At 43.1% G+C, this 17,069-nt stretch overlaps 1 protein-coding gene across 9 annotated transcripts in view; it reads left to right on the top strand.

The window, feature by feature from the left end:
* Nucleotides 1-17,069, top strand: part of LOC129020575 (zinc finger protein 506) — a 112,887-nt gene that overhangs the window by 79,210 nt on the left and 16,608 nt on the right. For 3 of the 9 annotated variants that reach the window (XM_063658846.1, XM_063658845.1, XM_063658844.1), the window contains exon 1: nucleotides 4,842-5,028. Coding sequence is in view for 3 of the 9 variants with exons in the window: in XM_054465133.2 (XP_054321108.1) it covers nucleotides 5,026-5,028 (3 nt within the window). In the remaining 6 variants the exon portion in view is untranslated. Of the gene's footprint in view, nucleotides 1-3,091; nucleotides 3,347-4,731; nucleotides 5,029-15,967; nucleotides 16,000-17,069 lie in introns of those variants that run through there. The other 6 variants (XM_054465131.2, XM_054465133.2, XM_054465132.2 and 3 more) reach the window with 6 other exon arrangements.

The raw sequence follows: 17,069 nt of genomic DNA, 5'->3' as shown, positions 1-17,069 counted from the left end.
GATGACTTGTCTACTGCTGTCAGTAGAGTACTGAAGTCCCTCATTATTACTGTGTTGTCATCTATTTCATTTCTTAGGTCTAGTAGTAATTGTTTTATAAATTTGGGAGCTCCAGTGTAAGGTGCATATATATTTAGGATTGTGATGTTTTCCTGTTGGACTAGTCCTTTTATCATTATATAATGTCCCTCTTTGTCTTTTCTTTTTTTTAATGGTTTTTGCTTTAACATCTGTTTTGTCTGATGTAAGAATGGCTAGTACTGCTTGCTTTTGGGGTACATTCGCATGGAATATCTTTTTCCAACCCTTTACCTTAAGTGAGTCCTTATGTGTTGGGTGAGTCTCTTGAAGACAACAGATATTTGGCTTGTAAAATCTTTTGTGTGTGTGTGTGTGTTGGAGTTTAGTTCTCGTTGTCCAGGCTGGAGTGCAATGGCATGATCTCGGCTCACTGCAGCCTCTGCCTCCTGGGTTCAAGCTATTCTGCTACCTCAGCCTCCTGAGTAGCTGAGATTACAGGCATGCAGCACCATGTCTGGCTAATATTTTGTATTTTTAGTAGAGACAAATTTCTTCATGTTAGTCAGGCTGGTCTCAAACTCCTGATCTCAGGTGATTCACCCACCTCAGCCTTCCAAAGTGCTGGGATTACAGGCATGAGCCACTGCACCCGTCCTGATAAACTCTTATCCATTCTGCCATTTTGTATCTTTTAAGTGGAGCATTTAGGCCACTAAATTAGTAGCATTTAGGCCAATAATCACTATAAATTATACCACCATACATTACAATGCCTGTCATTGAAAGGCTTGAACACGTTGTAATCCATTCAAGTTTGCAGTTATGGTGGAAATTTTGGCCTATTGATTACCTTGCTGATTAAATAGTCTGTCAAGAGAAAGCAGAGATGCATGAGCATCAACATGGAAAACAGTGACAATGGTAGTGTGTGCCAGGATTCAGGTATCTTTGCAGTATTGTTTTCTCCAAACCTCTTTATTCCCATTTAACCATTTGTTTTGTTACCATTGGGATATCCAGGTGGTAAGACCATTTGCTACAGACCAAGAGTTGGTATACAAGTGACAAATCCCTCTGGCCTCCTCTTGAATAGCTCGGAGGACGGCTACTAGTTCAGCTAACTGGCTGCTCCCACCCCTTCCTTCATCATAAATACTTATGTTTTTAACAGGATTATAAGCCATGGCCTTCGAGCATCAGGTCCCACCAATGTATTTGGTGGATCCATCTGTAAACCAAGCATATTTCTGATCCTCTGGGCTTAGTTCTTTAAAGGATTTGCCCCAGTGGGTGGGGGAGATTTCCTTCCCTAACAGCAAGACTTGCTTGGTGATTTCCCGAGCTGGGGAGTTTTGTACATCCTCATGTAAAAGTGATACCCCATTTGGTTTTGGCTTAAATGGACTTGTATGTACTATTTCCATTTTATGATGCTACTTTCTTGAGAGTGCTCTATCTGGTGAGTTTGAGAGAACTCATGACCCAAGTCATAATAGAAATTTCAGGCCTCATAAACACATCATGGTTGAAACAGAGGCGTTCCATTTCCAGCAAAGCCCAATAGCAAGCTAACAATTGCTTCTCGAAAGGGGTATAAGCTTTTCTGGCCTCTGGCGGTTTCTGGGTCCAAAACCTGAAAGGTACCCTCTTCCCATCTTGTTTCTGCCTAACGCTCCAATTAGCATGTTGATCTAGGACAGTCACTTGGAGTTCTGCTGGCCCATCCCATATGGCCCATAGATCCAGGGCCAGTTGCACCACTTGTTTAGCTTAAGAAGCCATACTCTCTGTCTCTCCCCAGTGAAAGTCTGCATGCAAAGGTTGTAAAATGTTACCCAAGTGGGGAATATGATGTCTCCAGAATCCAAACAAAGCCGATAAATTTCTGGGCCTCCTTTTTAGTGGTAGGGGTTGTAAATTCTAGTATTTTAGCCTTAGCCTTTGGTAAGATGGAGTACATCTCTGCATTCCATAGAATGCCATGGAATTTTACAGTTTGTGCAGGTCCTTGAATTTTACTAGGTTAATCTCCCATTTTTGAGATAGGAGCTGGGTTTTTACCTGTTCCAAGCCCCAACTGACTAGTTCTTCAGTTTCACCCTGACCGGGCCAGTTGGACAGCTGCTTTTTTCAGCAATAGGCTGATAGCTTTGAGCCTGATCAATCAAGACATAGGCCTGGACATTGTTGGGCCAGGGCCAGTCTGGAAGTCAGATTAGCATATTCCTTTTCCAACTTATGTTTCTCTTTTTGCAACCAGCCCCTATCTTGACACATTAACTTATAAGCAGTAAGGAAACACCATCCACTCTGGGAGATCCCCTCAGCATCTTTTTTGCTGACTGGAATCCCCTGCAGCACTTCACACACAAAGATTTAAATTGCACTAATTTAGATTCTCAACTCTCACAAAGTCCAGTTCCCCTGGACCTTTCAATCACCAAGAGGGAGAACTGGGGGAGTTCCCATCCCAGGGTATGGGAAGTCCCTGAGCCTCCAGCCCTGTCCTTGTGGCCAAAAAGAGGCACACTTTTGGTTTCTAATCCTGTTTGTAATGCCAAAAATGTTCTGTGAGGGAAAGGCGCAAGGGGAGAAGAAAAGACACACACACAATACCTTTAAGGGTAAACAAGCTTTATCCCACATAAATGGCAATGCAGATATAATAAGCAAATGATATAATAAGCAAATAAATATACTAAGCAGATTGATATAGCAAGAAGATTCATATAATAAGCAAATTGCAATGGGAAGAGGAGACAAGAAAAGATATATATATATATATTTACACTCACCAGACTATGGAGGATTCACCACCAGAGTGGGAAGCAACAGCCTGGGCTCCTCACCCATGCACGGAGGAGGAGAGGTCTCTCATGGAGCTTTGGCACGGTCTGGGACCCTAGCTCTTTTGTAACGAATTATTTGGCATAAGGCCCATTCATGAGGGCCATTCGTGACTGGGCCCACGGAACACAAAAAAGTCAACTGGTTTTTGCGATTGTCCATTGTTTTTCAACAACTAATGTATAGGAATAGACTGAAATAGAGATTTCTCCAATACAGCGCTGGATGAATGCCTCAAGCAGCTCACACAACCTGTTCCAGGACTTGGTGACCATTGTTTGTGTCCACGTTAAATTGAGTTCAAATTTAATATTTAACTTTTCCTCCACACCAGACTATGGAGGATTCACCACCAGACCAGGAAGCAACAGGCTGGGCTCCAGAATTGGATACCGCACTCATCAGACTACGGAGGATTCACCACCAGACTGGGAAGCAACAGCCTGGGCTCCAGAGTCAGCCACCCGTCTGTGCGCAGGTGAGGAAAGGTCTCATGAAGCTTCTGCGCGATCTGGGACCCTAGCTCTTTTTGTAACGAGTTCCTTGGCATGAGGCCCAGTCATGAGGGCCCTTCGCGATTGGGCTCAAAGAACACAAAAAAGTCAACTTTTTTTTGTGTGTGTGATTTTCTATTGTTTTTCAATAACCAATGTATTGGAATAGATTGAAATAGAGATTTCTCCAAAACAGCACAGGATCAACACCTCAAGGGGCTCACATAACTTGTTCCAGGACTTGGTGACCATTGTTTGTGTCCATGTTCAATTAAGTTCAAATTTAATATTTAAGTTTTCCTCCACAAATTCCCCTGTCTTGATGAATTGGCTCTGTCTAGGCAAAGGGCAAGGTGAACCCCTTGGGCCGTTACACAACCTCCACTTCCTGGGTTCAAGTGATTCTCCTGCCTCAGCCTCCAGAGTAGCAGGGACTATACGTGTGCACCAGCACACCCCGCTAATTTTTTGTATTTTTAGTAGAGATAGGGTTTCACCATGTTGGCCAGGCTAGTCTTGAACTCCTGACCTCAAGTGATTTGCCCACCTTAGCTTCCCAAAGTGCTGGGATTACAGGCTTGACCCACCGCGCCTAGCCCTAAATGATTTCTTTCTACCCCCTATAGCAGTTTGAAATTACTTAAAGCTTGTTTCAAATGGAAAAATAAAAAGAATGTGGATAAAAATAAAATATAAAAAGTTAAAAAAATTACAAGAGATTACAAAATATATATGTAAGTCTGGAGTGTTCAAAATGACAAATTTGATTTATTTGTAAGGTTTTATTAAAATTAGCTTCAATTGATAATACACTATTACCAAAGTAAAAGTTGATTTTCTCTTGAACAAAAATTTTACGTATTATTAATATGACAGCAGAATACTTCTGTTCACCTTTTGAATATATTCAAAAAGAGAGAGAGTAAAAAAGAGAATTTTCCCATGCTCTGGGGTGGGCCTGGCTCAGCTCAGGGAGGAAGTCCTGTTTGAAAAGACTGCAGCTGGCCAGGCTTAGTGGCTCACGCTTGTAATCCCAGCACTTTGGGAGGCCGAGGCAGGCGGATAACTTGAGGACAGGAGTTTGAGACCAGGCTGGCCAATATGGTGAAACCCCGTCTCTATTAAAACTACAAAAACAAATTAGCCGGGCATGGTAGCGGGCGCCTGTAATCTCGGATACCCGGGAGGCTGAGGCAGGAGAATCACTCGAACCCAGGAGGCAGAGGTTGCACTGAGTCAAGATGACGCCATTGCAATCCAGCCTGGGCAACAAGAGTGAAACTCCGTCTCAAAAAAATAAATAAATAAAATTAAAAAAGAAAAAAAAGAAAAAGGCTGCAGCTTAGACTGTCTCTCTTTCTTCACTCAGTCCAGCATCGGATCACGTCTTCTGTCACTCAGGACCTGAGGGGGCGGGGCCTCAAGCATTATCCAATCGGGGACGCTGGGCTGGAAACCTTCCAATCAGCCACGCAGCTGGAGCGAACAAAACGGCTTCCGGCTTCCCGCTTTGGCGGGCCCATTGTTTCTGGCTGACGCCAGAGATCCAGCTCTTGTCTTCACTGTGCCGTCAGCTCCTAGAGGCCCATCCTCTGTGGCCCTGTGACCTGCAGGTATTGGGAGGGCCACAGCTAAGACGCCGGGACCCCCTGGAAGCCTAGAAATGGTAAGAGTGCCAGTTCGACATCCCGAGAGAGGGGGAGGGGCTGGTTGGAACTGGGGAGGAAGTGGCTGTGGCAGAACTCAGGCCTCCCGGCAGTCAGCTCCACAATCTGCGCTCCAAGTTCTCATTGCCCAGCTCCGCCTCAGCCATAACATGGCGGCTGCGTTGACAGCGGGTCCCCGGGGTGTCCTGTCTTTTTCCCTGCGCAGTGACTGTGCCCTGGCCTGGAACCCTCTCCGGGCAGCTCTGCACCCACAGGTCTTTCCCAGATTGTTCAGGGGCCACGGGAGGGTCGTCAGGGGAGAATCCTGACTCGGGGTGCGGGTTCATGAATGGGAAGAGCTTTGGTTCGTGGGGTTCACAGTTTCTCTTTTCTCCTATTAAAAATTTATGGGGCCGGGCGTGGTGGGTCACCCCTGTAATCCCAGCACGTTGGGAAGCGAGGCGGGCTGATCAGTTGAGGTCAGGAGTTCAAGACAAGCCTGGCCAAAATGTGGAAACCCCATGTCTACTAAAAATACAAAAGTTAGCTGGGTGTGATGGCAACATGTCTGTAGTCCCAGCTACTGGGGAGGCAGAGGTGAGAGAATCTGTTGAACCCAGGAGGCGGAGGTTGCAGTGAGCTGAGATCGCGCCACTGAACTCCAGCCTGGGCGACAGAGCAAGACTGCCTTAAAAAAACAAAAACGGGGGGGAGTCACCGCAAAAATATCAAATAATCTAATCAAAGTGTGATTCAAGAATTGTAGAGCACCCAGCTACAGTTTGTTGTTTGTAGTCCATGGGAGGGGCTTGAAGAAAAGACATTTATAAAATGCATGATGAAGAAAACCAAATTCAATAATTGATTAGGTATAGTTACGTAGTTGTTATTTTATTTATTTTTATTTTTATTTATTTTTATTTTTATTTTTATTTTTTTTGAGTCTCGCTATGTCGCCAGGTTGGCGTGCAGTCTCGCGATCTCGGCTCACCGCAAGCTCTGCCTCCTGGGTTCACGCCCTTCTCCTGCCTCAGCCTCCCCAGTAGCTGGGACTACAGGCGCCCGCCACTACGCCCTGCTAATTTTTTGTATTTTTAGTAGAGATGGGTTTCACCGTGTTAGCCAGGATGGTCTCGATCTCATGACCTTGTGATCCACCTGCCTCAGCCTCCCAAAGTGCTGGGATTACAGGTGTGAGACACCGCGCCCAGCCTAGTTAGGTAGTTTTTAAATTTGTACAATTGAAGTGGAAATTTCCTGATTATGTAATCAGAGTTTAATTGGCAGTTTATAGTTGCTTAAGCCTGAATTTTGTTTCCCCTAATGTAGTAATTTACCAAAGAATACGGTTGAGTTTTGTTTTTTTTTTTCTTAGAAGTAGGAATCTGGGGACTAGAGCTTCCTCATTCTAATTGCCTGCCACTTAATTATTTTCACATCCCACAGGGGACTGATTTTCCCTGGCATTTTTCACATGTGTCCCAAGCAGGGCCTCAGGTGTACCCCACGTTCCTCAGTTTTTTTTTTGTTTTGTTTTGTTTTTGAGACGGAGTCTCACTCTGTCGCCATGCTGGAGTGCAGTGGGGCGATCTCAGCTCACTGCAACGTCCGCCTCTTGGGTTCAAACGATTCTCCTGCCTCAGCCTCCTGAGTAGCTGGGAGTACAGGCGCGTGCCACCACGCCCAGCTAATTTTTGTATTTTTAGTAGAGACAGGGTTTCACCTTGTTTGCCAGGGTGGTCTCTATCTCTTGACCTCGTGATCCGCCCGTCTCAGCCTCCCAAAGTGCTGAGATTACAGGCGTGAGCCACTGCGCCTGACCAATAGTCATTTTTTAAAAAGCATTGCATAACACTATTGAAAAGATTTGTTTTCTGTTTGTAAATATTTCCCATGAGAAGAAAGCAAAGAATAATCCCCTGACACTGTATTGTAAAAAATATCTGTGCCTTTTTGTCTTTTATTTTTCCAGAGAACTTACCGAATGTTTTTGGGTCAAGATTACCCTCTGGAAACTTAATAGGGTGATGTGTCCTCAGCCAACCTTCAGTTTTTTTCTGGTCCTGGGTTTTAGTAGTTTCTGGGGATAAACCAAGATACCCACCATGGCTATGTCTGCTAGACTGTCTAGTGAATATTAGCTCTGGGGTCATTTTCTCCCATAGGACCACCTGAAGTATGGAGTGTAGCCTCTCAAGGGAGCAGGTGGCAGCCTTGGGGTTGAAAGGCAGATCCTGGTGCACTTTTTTTTTTTTTTTGAAAAGCTAACCCCTTGGAGACATGAAGATTTTCTTCACCCAACCTAGCTTCCATTTCTTGGAGACACATTGCTGGTCAGCCAATCAGATGCTGGTACTGAGGGGAAAACAAATAATTTCTGACCCCTGGATTCTCTTGGGTGGGGAGCAGAAAAGTAGTGAAAAAACACTTCAAAAGACAAAAAAAACTGACCCCAGTGAGAGGGCGTAAAAACTTAAAGTAAAATGCACGCGGGGCACTCACTGGGGCATAGCGCCGTGTCTCCTGGGAGGGTAGTTATTGAGCATGTACCTGAACTGGATGGGGTAGGTGATAGAATCTGTAACTTGAAAAGATTTGTTCACTTATTTTAACCTCAGGTGTTTCTGCTGTTGTTTTTGTTTTGTTTTGTTTTGTTTTGAAACAGTCTCTGTTGCACAGGCTGGAATGCAGTGGCTCGATCTCAGCTCACTGCAACCCCTGGCTCCTGGGTTAAAGTGATTCTCATGCCTTGGCCTCCCGAATAGCTAGGACTATAGGTGCCCGCCACTGCGCCCGGCTAGCTTTTGTGTTTTTAGTAGAGACGGACCAGGCTGGCTTCAAACTTCTGGTCTTAACCTGCTTTGGCCTCCTGAAGTGCTGGGATTACAGACATGAGCCACTGCACTCAGCTGCATCAGTTTCTTAACTGTAATTTGCATTTTATTAGTAGGGCTTGAAAGGTAAGAAAATATTTACAAAGCACATAAAAGAGATGAGTTTTAAAAAATTAGTATCTAATCATATATTCTATTTGTTAATAATTCTCATTTACCTTTTTCTTTCCCAGAGTGAGTTTAGGAATTTTCTCAGGTGTGTTTTTTATGGCTGAGTGATTTCAAACAGAATTCTAAGCCTTAGCTTTAAGAATGCTAGCTACCAAGGAAAAAAGTAGAGAAAATCTCTCTTCCATTTTGTCTGTAGACAATGGAAATGTTTCCACAGGAAAATCTGGTAGATAATTGATGAGTTATATAGATCGTCAAAACATCAGTTCCTCTTTTTGCAGGGTAAATTTGTGACAGTGAATATCTTGGTTCTATATCCTGTTGTCTTGATTTCTGAGTTTAATGCTAAATTATATGTGATGAAACGTGGTACCTTCTAGAAGTGTTCCCATATGACTAATTTTTTACTACATTGTTTTTAATATAAATAATAAAATAATATGTTGTCTGAAAGAAGTAGACATATTTGCTTTTCTTGTGAAGGTATAAAATGCAAGCACCTTAGCCAGGTGCAGTGGCTCATGCCTGTAATTCCAACACTTTGCGAGGCCGAGGGGGGGTTGATCACTTGAGGTCAGGAGTTCAAGACCAGCCTGCTCAACATGGTGAAACCCCGTCTCTACTAAAAATACAAAAATTAGCCAGGTGTGGTGGCGCATGCCTGTAGTCCCAGCTACTTGGGAGGCTGAGGCAGGAGAGTGGCTTGAACCCCGGAGGCAGAGGTTGCAGTGAGCTGAGATCGGGCCATTGCATTGCAGCTTGGTGACAGAGTGAGACCATCTCAAAAAAAAAAAAAAAAAGTAAGCACCTTAAAATTTCCTTCCCTTATGTAAATACTGTGTTTGAGTAATTTCACAGGATTATTCAAACAGTTTCAAAAACCAAGTGAATAACTCTGACATGGAAATTAAAGCTTGAACCTAGTGACTCCAAGCTAAGGCTAATATTAAGCATGCAAGAGGAAGTTATTAAAGGCCCAGTTAGTTCTTTCTGAGGAGCCACCCATGCAGATGTCTCAGCCTGCTCACCCCAGCCATAGAAGGAGCCTTTATCCTGAGAGAAGCCAGAGCCCTGGAAAGCTGGGGATCCACAGGCAGATGCAGTTGAGGTTAAGATGAAAGGAAACTGAGAGGGTCTTACTGATGATGCAGTTGTTATTGTTTTGAGGTACTTTCTAGACTTTGTAAAAAAAAAAAATTAGATTTATGTAAAAAGAAAATTCTAAAAAAGTACTGCAGCAAGAGGAAATACCAACTAACTATAAGATCTTTATGGCTTGCAAAGGTGTAGGCAGAAAACGACTTTCCTAGGGAGGTGCAAACAAGATTAGAAAGGAGGTGGGAGGGGAATGGCAAATGGAGGGTGAAAAAGTCAGATCTTAGATTAGAGAATGTTTTACACTGAAATCAGCATGTTCTTAGGAGGGACATAAAATGGGGTTGTATGTTGACTCAGACTGAGGGTAGCTCAAAGTTCAGGAGCCCGAGGGAGGGAGATAAACTTAAGTTTGATTAAGAAATATTTTATTTGGCCGGGCGTGGTGGCTCATACCTGTAATCCCAGCAAGTTGGGAGGCCAAGGCAGGTGGATCACCTGAGGTCAGGGGTTTCAGACCAGCCTGACCAATATGAAGAAACCCTGTCTCTACTAAAAATACAAAAAAATTAGCCAGGCATGGTGCCGCCTGTTGCAGGCTTACATGCCTGTAATCCCACTGGGAGGTGGAGGTTGCGGTGAGCCAAGATGGTGCCGTTGCACTCCAACCTGGGCAACAAGAGCAAAACTCCCCTCAAAAAAAAAAAACAACAGGAAATATTTTATTTTAGGCCAGGCTGGTGGCTCACACCTGTAATCCCAGCACTCAGCCTGTGGAGGCTGAGTTGGGCAGATCACCTGAGGTCGAGAGTTCGCGACCAGCCTGAGCAACATGGAGAAACCCTGTCTCTATTTTAAAAAACACAAGTCAGGCGCGGTGGCTCAAGCCTGTAATCCCAGCACTTCGGGAGGCCAAGGCGGGTGAATCATGAGGTCAGGAGATCGAGACCATCCTGGCTAACACGGTGAAACCCTGTCTCTAATAAAAATACAAAAAAATTAGCCAGGCGTGGTGGCAGGCACCTGTAGTCCCAGCTACTGAGGAGGCTGAGGCAGGAGAATGGTGTGAACCCGGGAGGCGGAGCTTGCAGTGAGCCGAGATCGCGCCACTGCACTCCAGCCTGGGCAGCAGAGCAAGACTCCATCTCAAAAAAACCACTGAAAAAACAAAAATTAGCCGGGTGTGGTGGTGGGCACCTGTAATCCCAGCGACTCGGGAAGCTGAGGGAGGAGAATGGCTTGAACCTGGGAGGCAGCAGTTGCAGTGAGCTGGGGTAGCGCCACTGCACTCCAGCCTAGGCGACAGAGTGAGACTCCGGCTCAAAAAAAAAAAAAAGAAAAGAAAAGAAACATTTCACTATGACCACTGAAAACAAATTCAGCTGATTTTTTTAATGAGAAAAAGAAAATGTGCAGAGTGTGTGTCTGGCTGTGTGGTAGGTAAGAAAAGAGAACACCATCTAACTCATAATGGGAAGGGTGTTTCTTTCCATAAACTGTTCCTGGAGCACACAAAGGATGGAGAATTTTATTAATCAGAAATATTTTCCAGGATTATCTATGTGTTTCATCTTTCCCCATCTCTTTTCTTTGTTCTGTGCATTTCTTCCATTTGGCTTTTCCAGGGCTGCATCTTATATATTAAACCAGTAAAGATAACTACAGTATTTTGATGAGTTCTATGAGTAGCTTTAACAAATTATTGAACTTCAGAGAGGTTAATAACGGGACTCCCCAGGTTTTAAACAGTAGCTCAGAAGCATAGATGGGCCCTTGGGGTTTGTGACTGGCATCTGCCATGAGGACAATGTTGCGGGACTGAGCCCTGAATCAGGGTCGACGATGACTCTGGGTGGTGTCAGAATTCAAATGTGAGACAGTAAGTTAGTGTTGGAGAATTGTTTGATGTTCAGCAAACTCCACAGATGTGGTGGCAGAAAAAAGATACCACGGAGGCCTGGCCCGGAATAAAACTTTGGGTGATTGGGAATGGGAGGCTCTGCTCTGTTGTACACAGGCTGTCACACTGCCTGTTGTCCTGTGATCCCAGGTCTTCTCTCAGGGTGACAGAAGACTGAAAATGTAGAGGAAAGAAGCTCTGATGACAGACCCCGTTTTCCCACAGCTGCCACCACAGGATTCCCACCCACTCACAAACATGCCCACTAGACATTGATGTGTCCACACTCCTCCCAGGACTCGGCACCACCCTCAGGAACCTCACAATGGCATTTTTTGTTTTTGTTTTGTTTTGTTTTGTTTTGTTTTGTTTTTGAGATGGAGTCTCGCTCTGTTGCCCAGGCTGGAGTGCAGTGGTGCGATCTCGCTCGCTGCAAGCTCTGTTTTGTTTTTGAGATGGCGTCTCGCCACCACGCCTGGCTAATTTTTTTTTGTATTTTTAGCAGAGACGGGGTTTCACCGTGTTAGCCAGGGTGGTCTCGATCTCCTGACCTTGTGATCCGCCCGCCTCGGCCTCTCAAAGTGCTGGGATTACAGGCATGAGCCACGGTGCCCGGCCCACAATGGCATTTTTGATCCTAGTGTTTCTTGCCAAGAATCCACAAGTCTCTACAAGTCTCCTAGCATATTCCCACTCACAGACACTGAATCTGCAGCAGCAACCTGTTTTCTCCACCATCTTAGCATTTTGGACCAGCTGTTCATAATCTCACCTGCCTACATGCACACGGAAATAAATCAGAGTACAGCCCCACTGGGACCACTATCTGTACCAAAAATCAGTCCTCTCACCTACATTGCACTCTCTCCCACCCAGGGATTTTTTTTTTTCTTTTAGCTTTTATTTTTGGTTCAGGGTACACATGTGGGTTTGTTACACAGCTAAAATTATGTCATGGAGGTTTGGTGTGCAGATTATTTTGTCACTGAGATACTACCCATAGCACCAAACAGGTCTGTTTTCTGATCCTCTTAGTCCTTCCACCCCCCACTCTCAACTAGGCCTCAGTGTCTTTTATTCTCCTCTTTGTGTTCATGTGTTTTTATTATTTAGCTCTTACTTATAAATAATAACATGCATTTGGTTTTCTGTTTCTGCATTATTATTATTATTATTATTATTATTATTTTGAGATGGAGTTTTGCACTTGTTGCCCAGGGTGGAGTGCAATGGTGTGATCTCGGCTCACTGCAACCTCCGCCTCCCGGGTTCAAGCAATTCTCCTGCCTCCGCCTCCCGAGTAGCTGGAATTAGAGGCGCGTGCTACCACCCCTGGATAATTTTGTATTTTTAGTAGATACGGGGTTTCTCCATGTTGGTCAGGCTGGTCTCAAACTCCGCAACTCATGTGATCCACCCCTCTTGGTCTCCCAAAGTGCTGGGATTACAGGCATAAGCCATCACACCCAGCCTCTGCATTTGTTTTCTAAGAATAATGGTCTCCAGCTTCATCAGTGTTATTGCAAAGGACATGATCTTTTTTTTTAGTGGCCACAGAGTACTCCATGATGTACCATATTTTGTTTTTACTAAATCTTTTATTTTATTTTATTTTTGGAGACAGGGTCTCACTTATTGCCCAGACTAAAGTGCCATGGCATGATATTGGATTACTTTAGCCTCAACTTCCCAGGCTCAAGCAAATCTCTCCTATCTCATCCTCCCAAGTAGCTGGGACTACATGCGGGCGTTACCACACCTGGCCAATTTTTCTCTTTGTATTATCTGTGGAGACAAGATTTTGCCATGTTACCCAGGCTGGTCTCAAACTTCTAAGCTCAGGCAGTCTACATGCCTCATCCTCCCAAAGTGCTGGGATTACAGGCATGAGCCACCGCATCTGACCATACCATATTTTCTTTATCCAGTCTACCATTGATAGGCATTTACGGCCTGTGCGTGTCTTTGCTATTGTGAATAGTGCTGCAATGAACATGCATGTGGATGTGTCTTTATAATATAATCTATATTTCTTTGGGTATATACCCAATTATGAGGTTCCTGGGTCAAATGATAATTATTTTTAGTTCTGTGAGGAATCACCACACTGCTTTTTGTAGTTGTTGAACTAATTTACACTCCTACCAGCAGAGTATAAGCATTCCCTTTTGCTTAAATGGTTATTTTAATATTGTTATTTACACTTTTGAAAGTGTAAAAGTGTTTTAACTGAAATATAGTTGCAATTTTTTAAAATGTTATATATATTCTGACTAGTTCATTAAAATTATTAATACTTAGATATTTATATCTAATATCCAAAGAAAATTTACTGCCAAATTGTTATAGTAGATATGAGTCTGACATGTTTATTACTTTATTCAATAGGGATAATTATGAGTAAACACAATTTTAATATCTTTTATTTCACTAAATTGGAATGCTGCTATTACAGAACAAATAAAGAGAGGTGATGTGGCCACCCAAACACCACCAACATAGCTCTTTAGTTAGCTATATTGCAAGCTCTAATATATTCCACTATATGAACACAGTCAGATTCTATTTCTTCATCAAAAAGTGTTGTTGGAAGTTGTCATATGTATTTAAATATAGAATCCCCATTCAATGGCTAGGAGATGAGAGAGCAGCAGAGATGGAAAAGAAACTTTATAAAATTATTCTGAAAATCTGCCCCCTTTCTACATAATGTTCATGTTTCTCATGCTGAGAGTAGCTGTGTACTTTGGGTGTTTAGAGAGAAATTGCTTTTAGGGGAATATTTTCTGGCTGACTTGATCAATCTCATATCTAATCTGAGCTTTTTCTTAAGATCTCTCCTTTAATTGTACTCCACTTGCTGTAACACCAAAGGATACAGAGCCAAGTTGATCCTACCTAGAATCTGCAGATAAAAAAGGGCCAGACTTTGGATAATGTACAGAAAACTAACAAAAGGCATTTTCTGCATTGTGAGATGTCAACATAGACATCTTATAGCCCCCATTTGGGAGTGTGGCTCTTTGAGATTTTTCACATCTTGTTCATTGACCTGCTACAGTTATGTCAGAGGCTCCAGGAGGAAATAGAATCTGATGGCAGAATCTGTAGTGAGAGATCAAGGCTGCAAAGTATCCAGAGCCATGACCACAACCACAACTATATTTACCTGTAAAATGTGATACTGGAGTACAGTATTTTTGTTCTTTCTCTTACCCAAGAGCTAGTAAATCAGAACGGGTGTTCCAGGTTGTGGAGTTCCACCAGGGCAGTTCCATTTTCTATTTAGAATCAGCCTGAGTCTCTCCAGCCTGGCTTATCATTGGGCCAACAGCCCAGGGTCACTGGGAATTCCCTCAAAATCACCTAGGTGTCTTTGAGGCATTTGAGATGTCCCATGCAGAATTGTGTCAGGCTGACAGGAGTTAATTCTGCTTCTGTCTCAGTGTAAGAGAAATGAGTCATCTGTGTTCATTCATCCCCTCATACAAGAGGTGTCTTTGGTTGGTACCCAGATGAGAATTTCTCATTTCCTAGTACTTGGATGATAAACAAGGAGGAGATCTGGAGACCCAAATAGATAAACTAGTAGCTTCCATTTCATATGGCCATTTAAAAAAAAAAAAACATAAAGCAGTCATGGTTCCTACAATCCAGAAACTTTTAGTCTAGACTAGCAACTGGATAAATAATTGAATTATGCAACATATGGTTGGTACAACAAATACAATGTGTCTAAAATCTTGGGCTTTATTTAGACCACTTTCTTTATATTGCTGTGGCTTCTGATGTCTACATCTGAAGGCATATTTATGAACAGAAGAACCGTTATTATAATTTCTTTTTTTTATACTTTTGAGAGGGAGTGCAGTGGCGTAATCTCAGCTCACTGCAACCTCTGCCACCCTGATTTAAGTGAGCCTACTGCCTCAGCCTCCTGAGTAGCTGGGATTACAGGTGCCTGCCATCGCGTCTGGCTAATTTTTGTATTTTTAGCAGAGATGGGGTTTCACCATCTTGGTCAGGCTGGTCTTGAACTCCTGACCTCGCGATCCACCCACCTCGGCCTCCCAAAGTGCTGGGATTACATGCATGAGACACTACACCCGGCAGTATAATTTCTATTTCTTTTTCCTTAAGTGTACGTATTTATTTTCTAATAAAATTACCCTAGAAAGGCTGGGCACGGTGGCTCATGCCTATAATCCCAGCACTTGAGAGGTCGAGGCAGGCGAATCATGAGGTCAGGAGTTTGAGACCAGCCTGGCCAATATGGTGAAATGCCATCTCTACTAATAATACTGAAATTAGCTGGGCATGGTGGCACACACCTGTAGTTCTAGCTACTTGGGAGGCTGAGGCAGAAGATTCACTTGAATCTGGGAGACAGAGGTTGCAGTGAGACGAGATCACACCAGTGCACTCCAGCCTAGGCGACAGAGTGAGACTGCATCTCAAAACAAAAAAAAAAACAAAAAACAAAAAAAGTTACCCTAGAAGACCTTAAGGGATTTGTTTAAATTGCATATTAGTATATACTATAAAGTTGACAGGGCAGTGGCTAGAAAAGATTAAAATTGCAGAAACTCTGGATTTACATTTCTTTTAGGTAAGCTTAGGAAAAACAAAACTGGAAGTACCCCAGTGGCATAGAGAACAGAATTCTACATAGCGTCTTCACGCTGCCCCAGACCTATTCAGATTCACCCTTTTTGGAGACTATTTAGTTCTGACCCTACCCTGGAGTCTTGCCTCACGGAACTGATTAGAAGAGATCAGAGTTTTGGCTGGTGAATCCTTCTGCGTTTCTAGAGCTGGCGCTCACAATTTCCTGAAACCCAAAAGCATATAAATGAGAAAAATAAAGTATGTATTTTAGGGTCTTAGTTTTTAAATGTTGTATTAAAACCAGTGCTTGCAGAGACATTCTAATTAGCAACTTGTTTTCTATTCCTGCAGATCCAGTAGTTGCTCCACAAGTCACAAAAAAAGTAAATATGAATAGAATAAAATTTTCTCTATACTAGATTAAACTCTTCCTTCTATATCTCTTCCATCTGTCTATATTTAGCTTTTATTCTATACAATTTTTAAAAAAATTTTGATGACCGAGAAATAGAAGAAATAAAAATGCTGGGACATTTAACTACATCCTGGAAATTATTAAACCCTTAGTGCCAGCTCCCAGGGTGTTATGAGAATACCCAGCACAGTGCTCTGTATCATACTCTTGAGCACATAGTACCTGCTTAATAAACATTGCATTAGTAAATGTGTACATGTTGCTTTTTAAATCAAGACTTATTCAGACATTGCTGCCTTCTGTTTTGTCTGTAAAGAGCCAGCAAATAATATAAAACTTTAGGATGGAGATGGGTTGTCCTTATTTGTACCAGAAGTATTTGGTTGTGACAAGAGTGCTGAGTGTAAGGGACCCTGTGTTGTTCCTGCTTCTGTAACTAATGCTAATAATGAGCTAAGGGGGAGCAACATCCGCATTGACAGGGAACTTGTTTAAAACACCCATTCATGGACCCTTTTCAAACCTGCAAAATCACGTTACATAAAGTGGGGCCAAAATTACCAAATGATTTATAAGCTCATTAAAGCTTGAGAGGCAATGCTTAGCTTAGTGGTTATCAGCCCAGGCTTCTTACTAGGATCACATGGCCAATTTGCAGAAACCTCTTGTGCCCTCCCCACAGCTTCTGTTTATTGTTGTGTGTGGAAGCATCCATGTTGTTTAATGAAGGGCCTCATATGACTCTAAGGTGAGGCCAGAATCAGGTATGAGGGCTTCAAAATACATTCATGAGAGTTAAGTTCCACCTTTGCACTAAAGGGTGGTCACAGGGCCTGTTCTGTTTGGGTTTGGTAGGGATAAGTCAGTGTGGCACATATTTGCATTACTGTAGCAGAAATTGCTGGTGTCTGTGGTAGGGTAGGGCACCTGGGGACAGGAAAGGAGAAACATTTTTATTTTCATGGAGCAGCTCATTGTTCCTGAATCTCTTCTGTTTTAAAGGACAGAAATGGGTTAACTTTTTCTTTTTCTGCCAAT

Source organism: Pongo pygmaeus, chromosome 20, assembly GCF_028885625.2.
Source record: "Pongo pygmaeus isolate AG05252 chromosome 20, NHGRI_mPonPyg2-v2.0_pri, whole genome shotgun sequence".
In the NCBI taxonomy this organism is placed as follows: Eukaryota; Metazoa; Chordata; class Mammalia; order Primates; family Hominidae; genus Pongo; species Pongo pygmaeus.
Note: the sequence above shows the minus strand (reverse complement) of the source record. Positions and strands in the feature narration are given on the sequence as shown.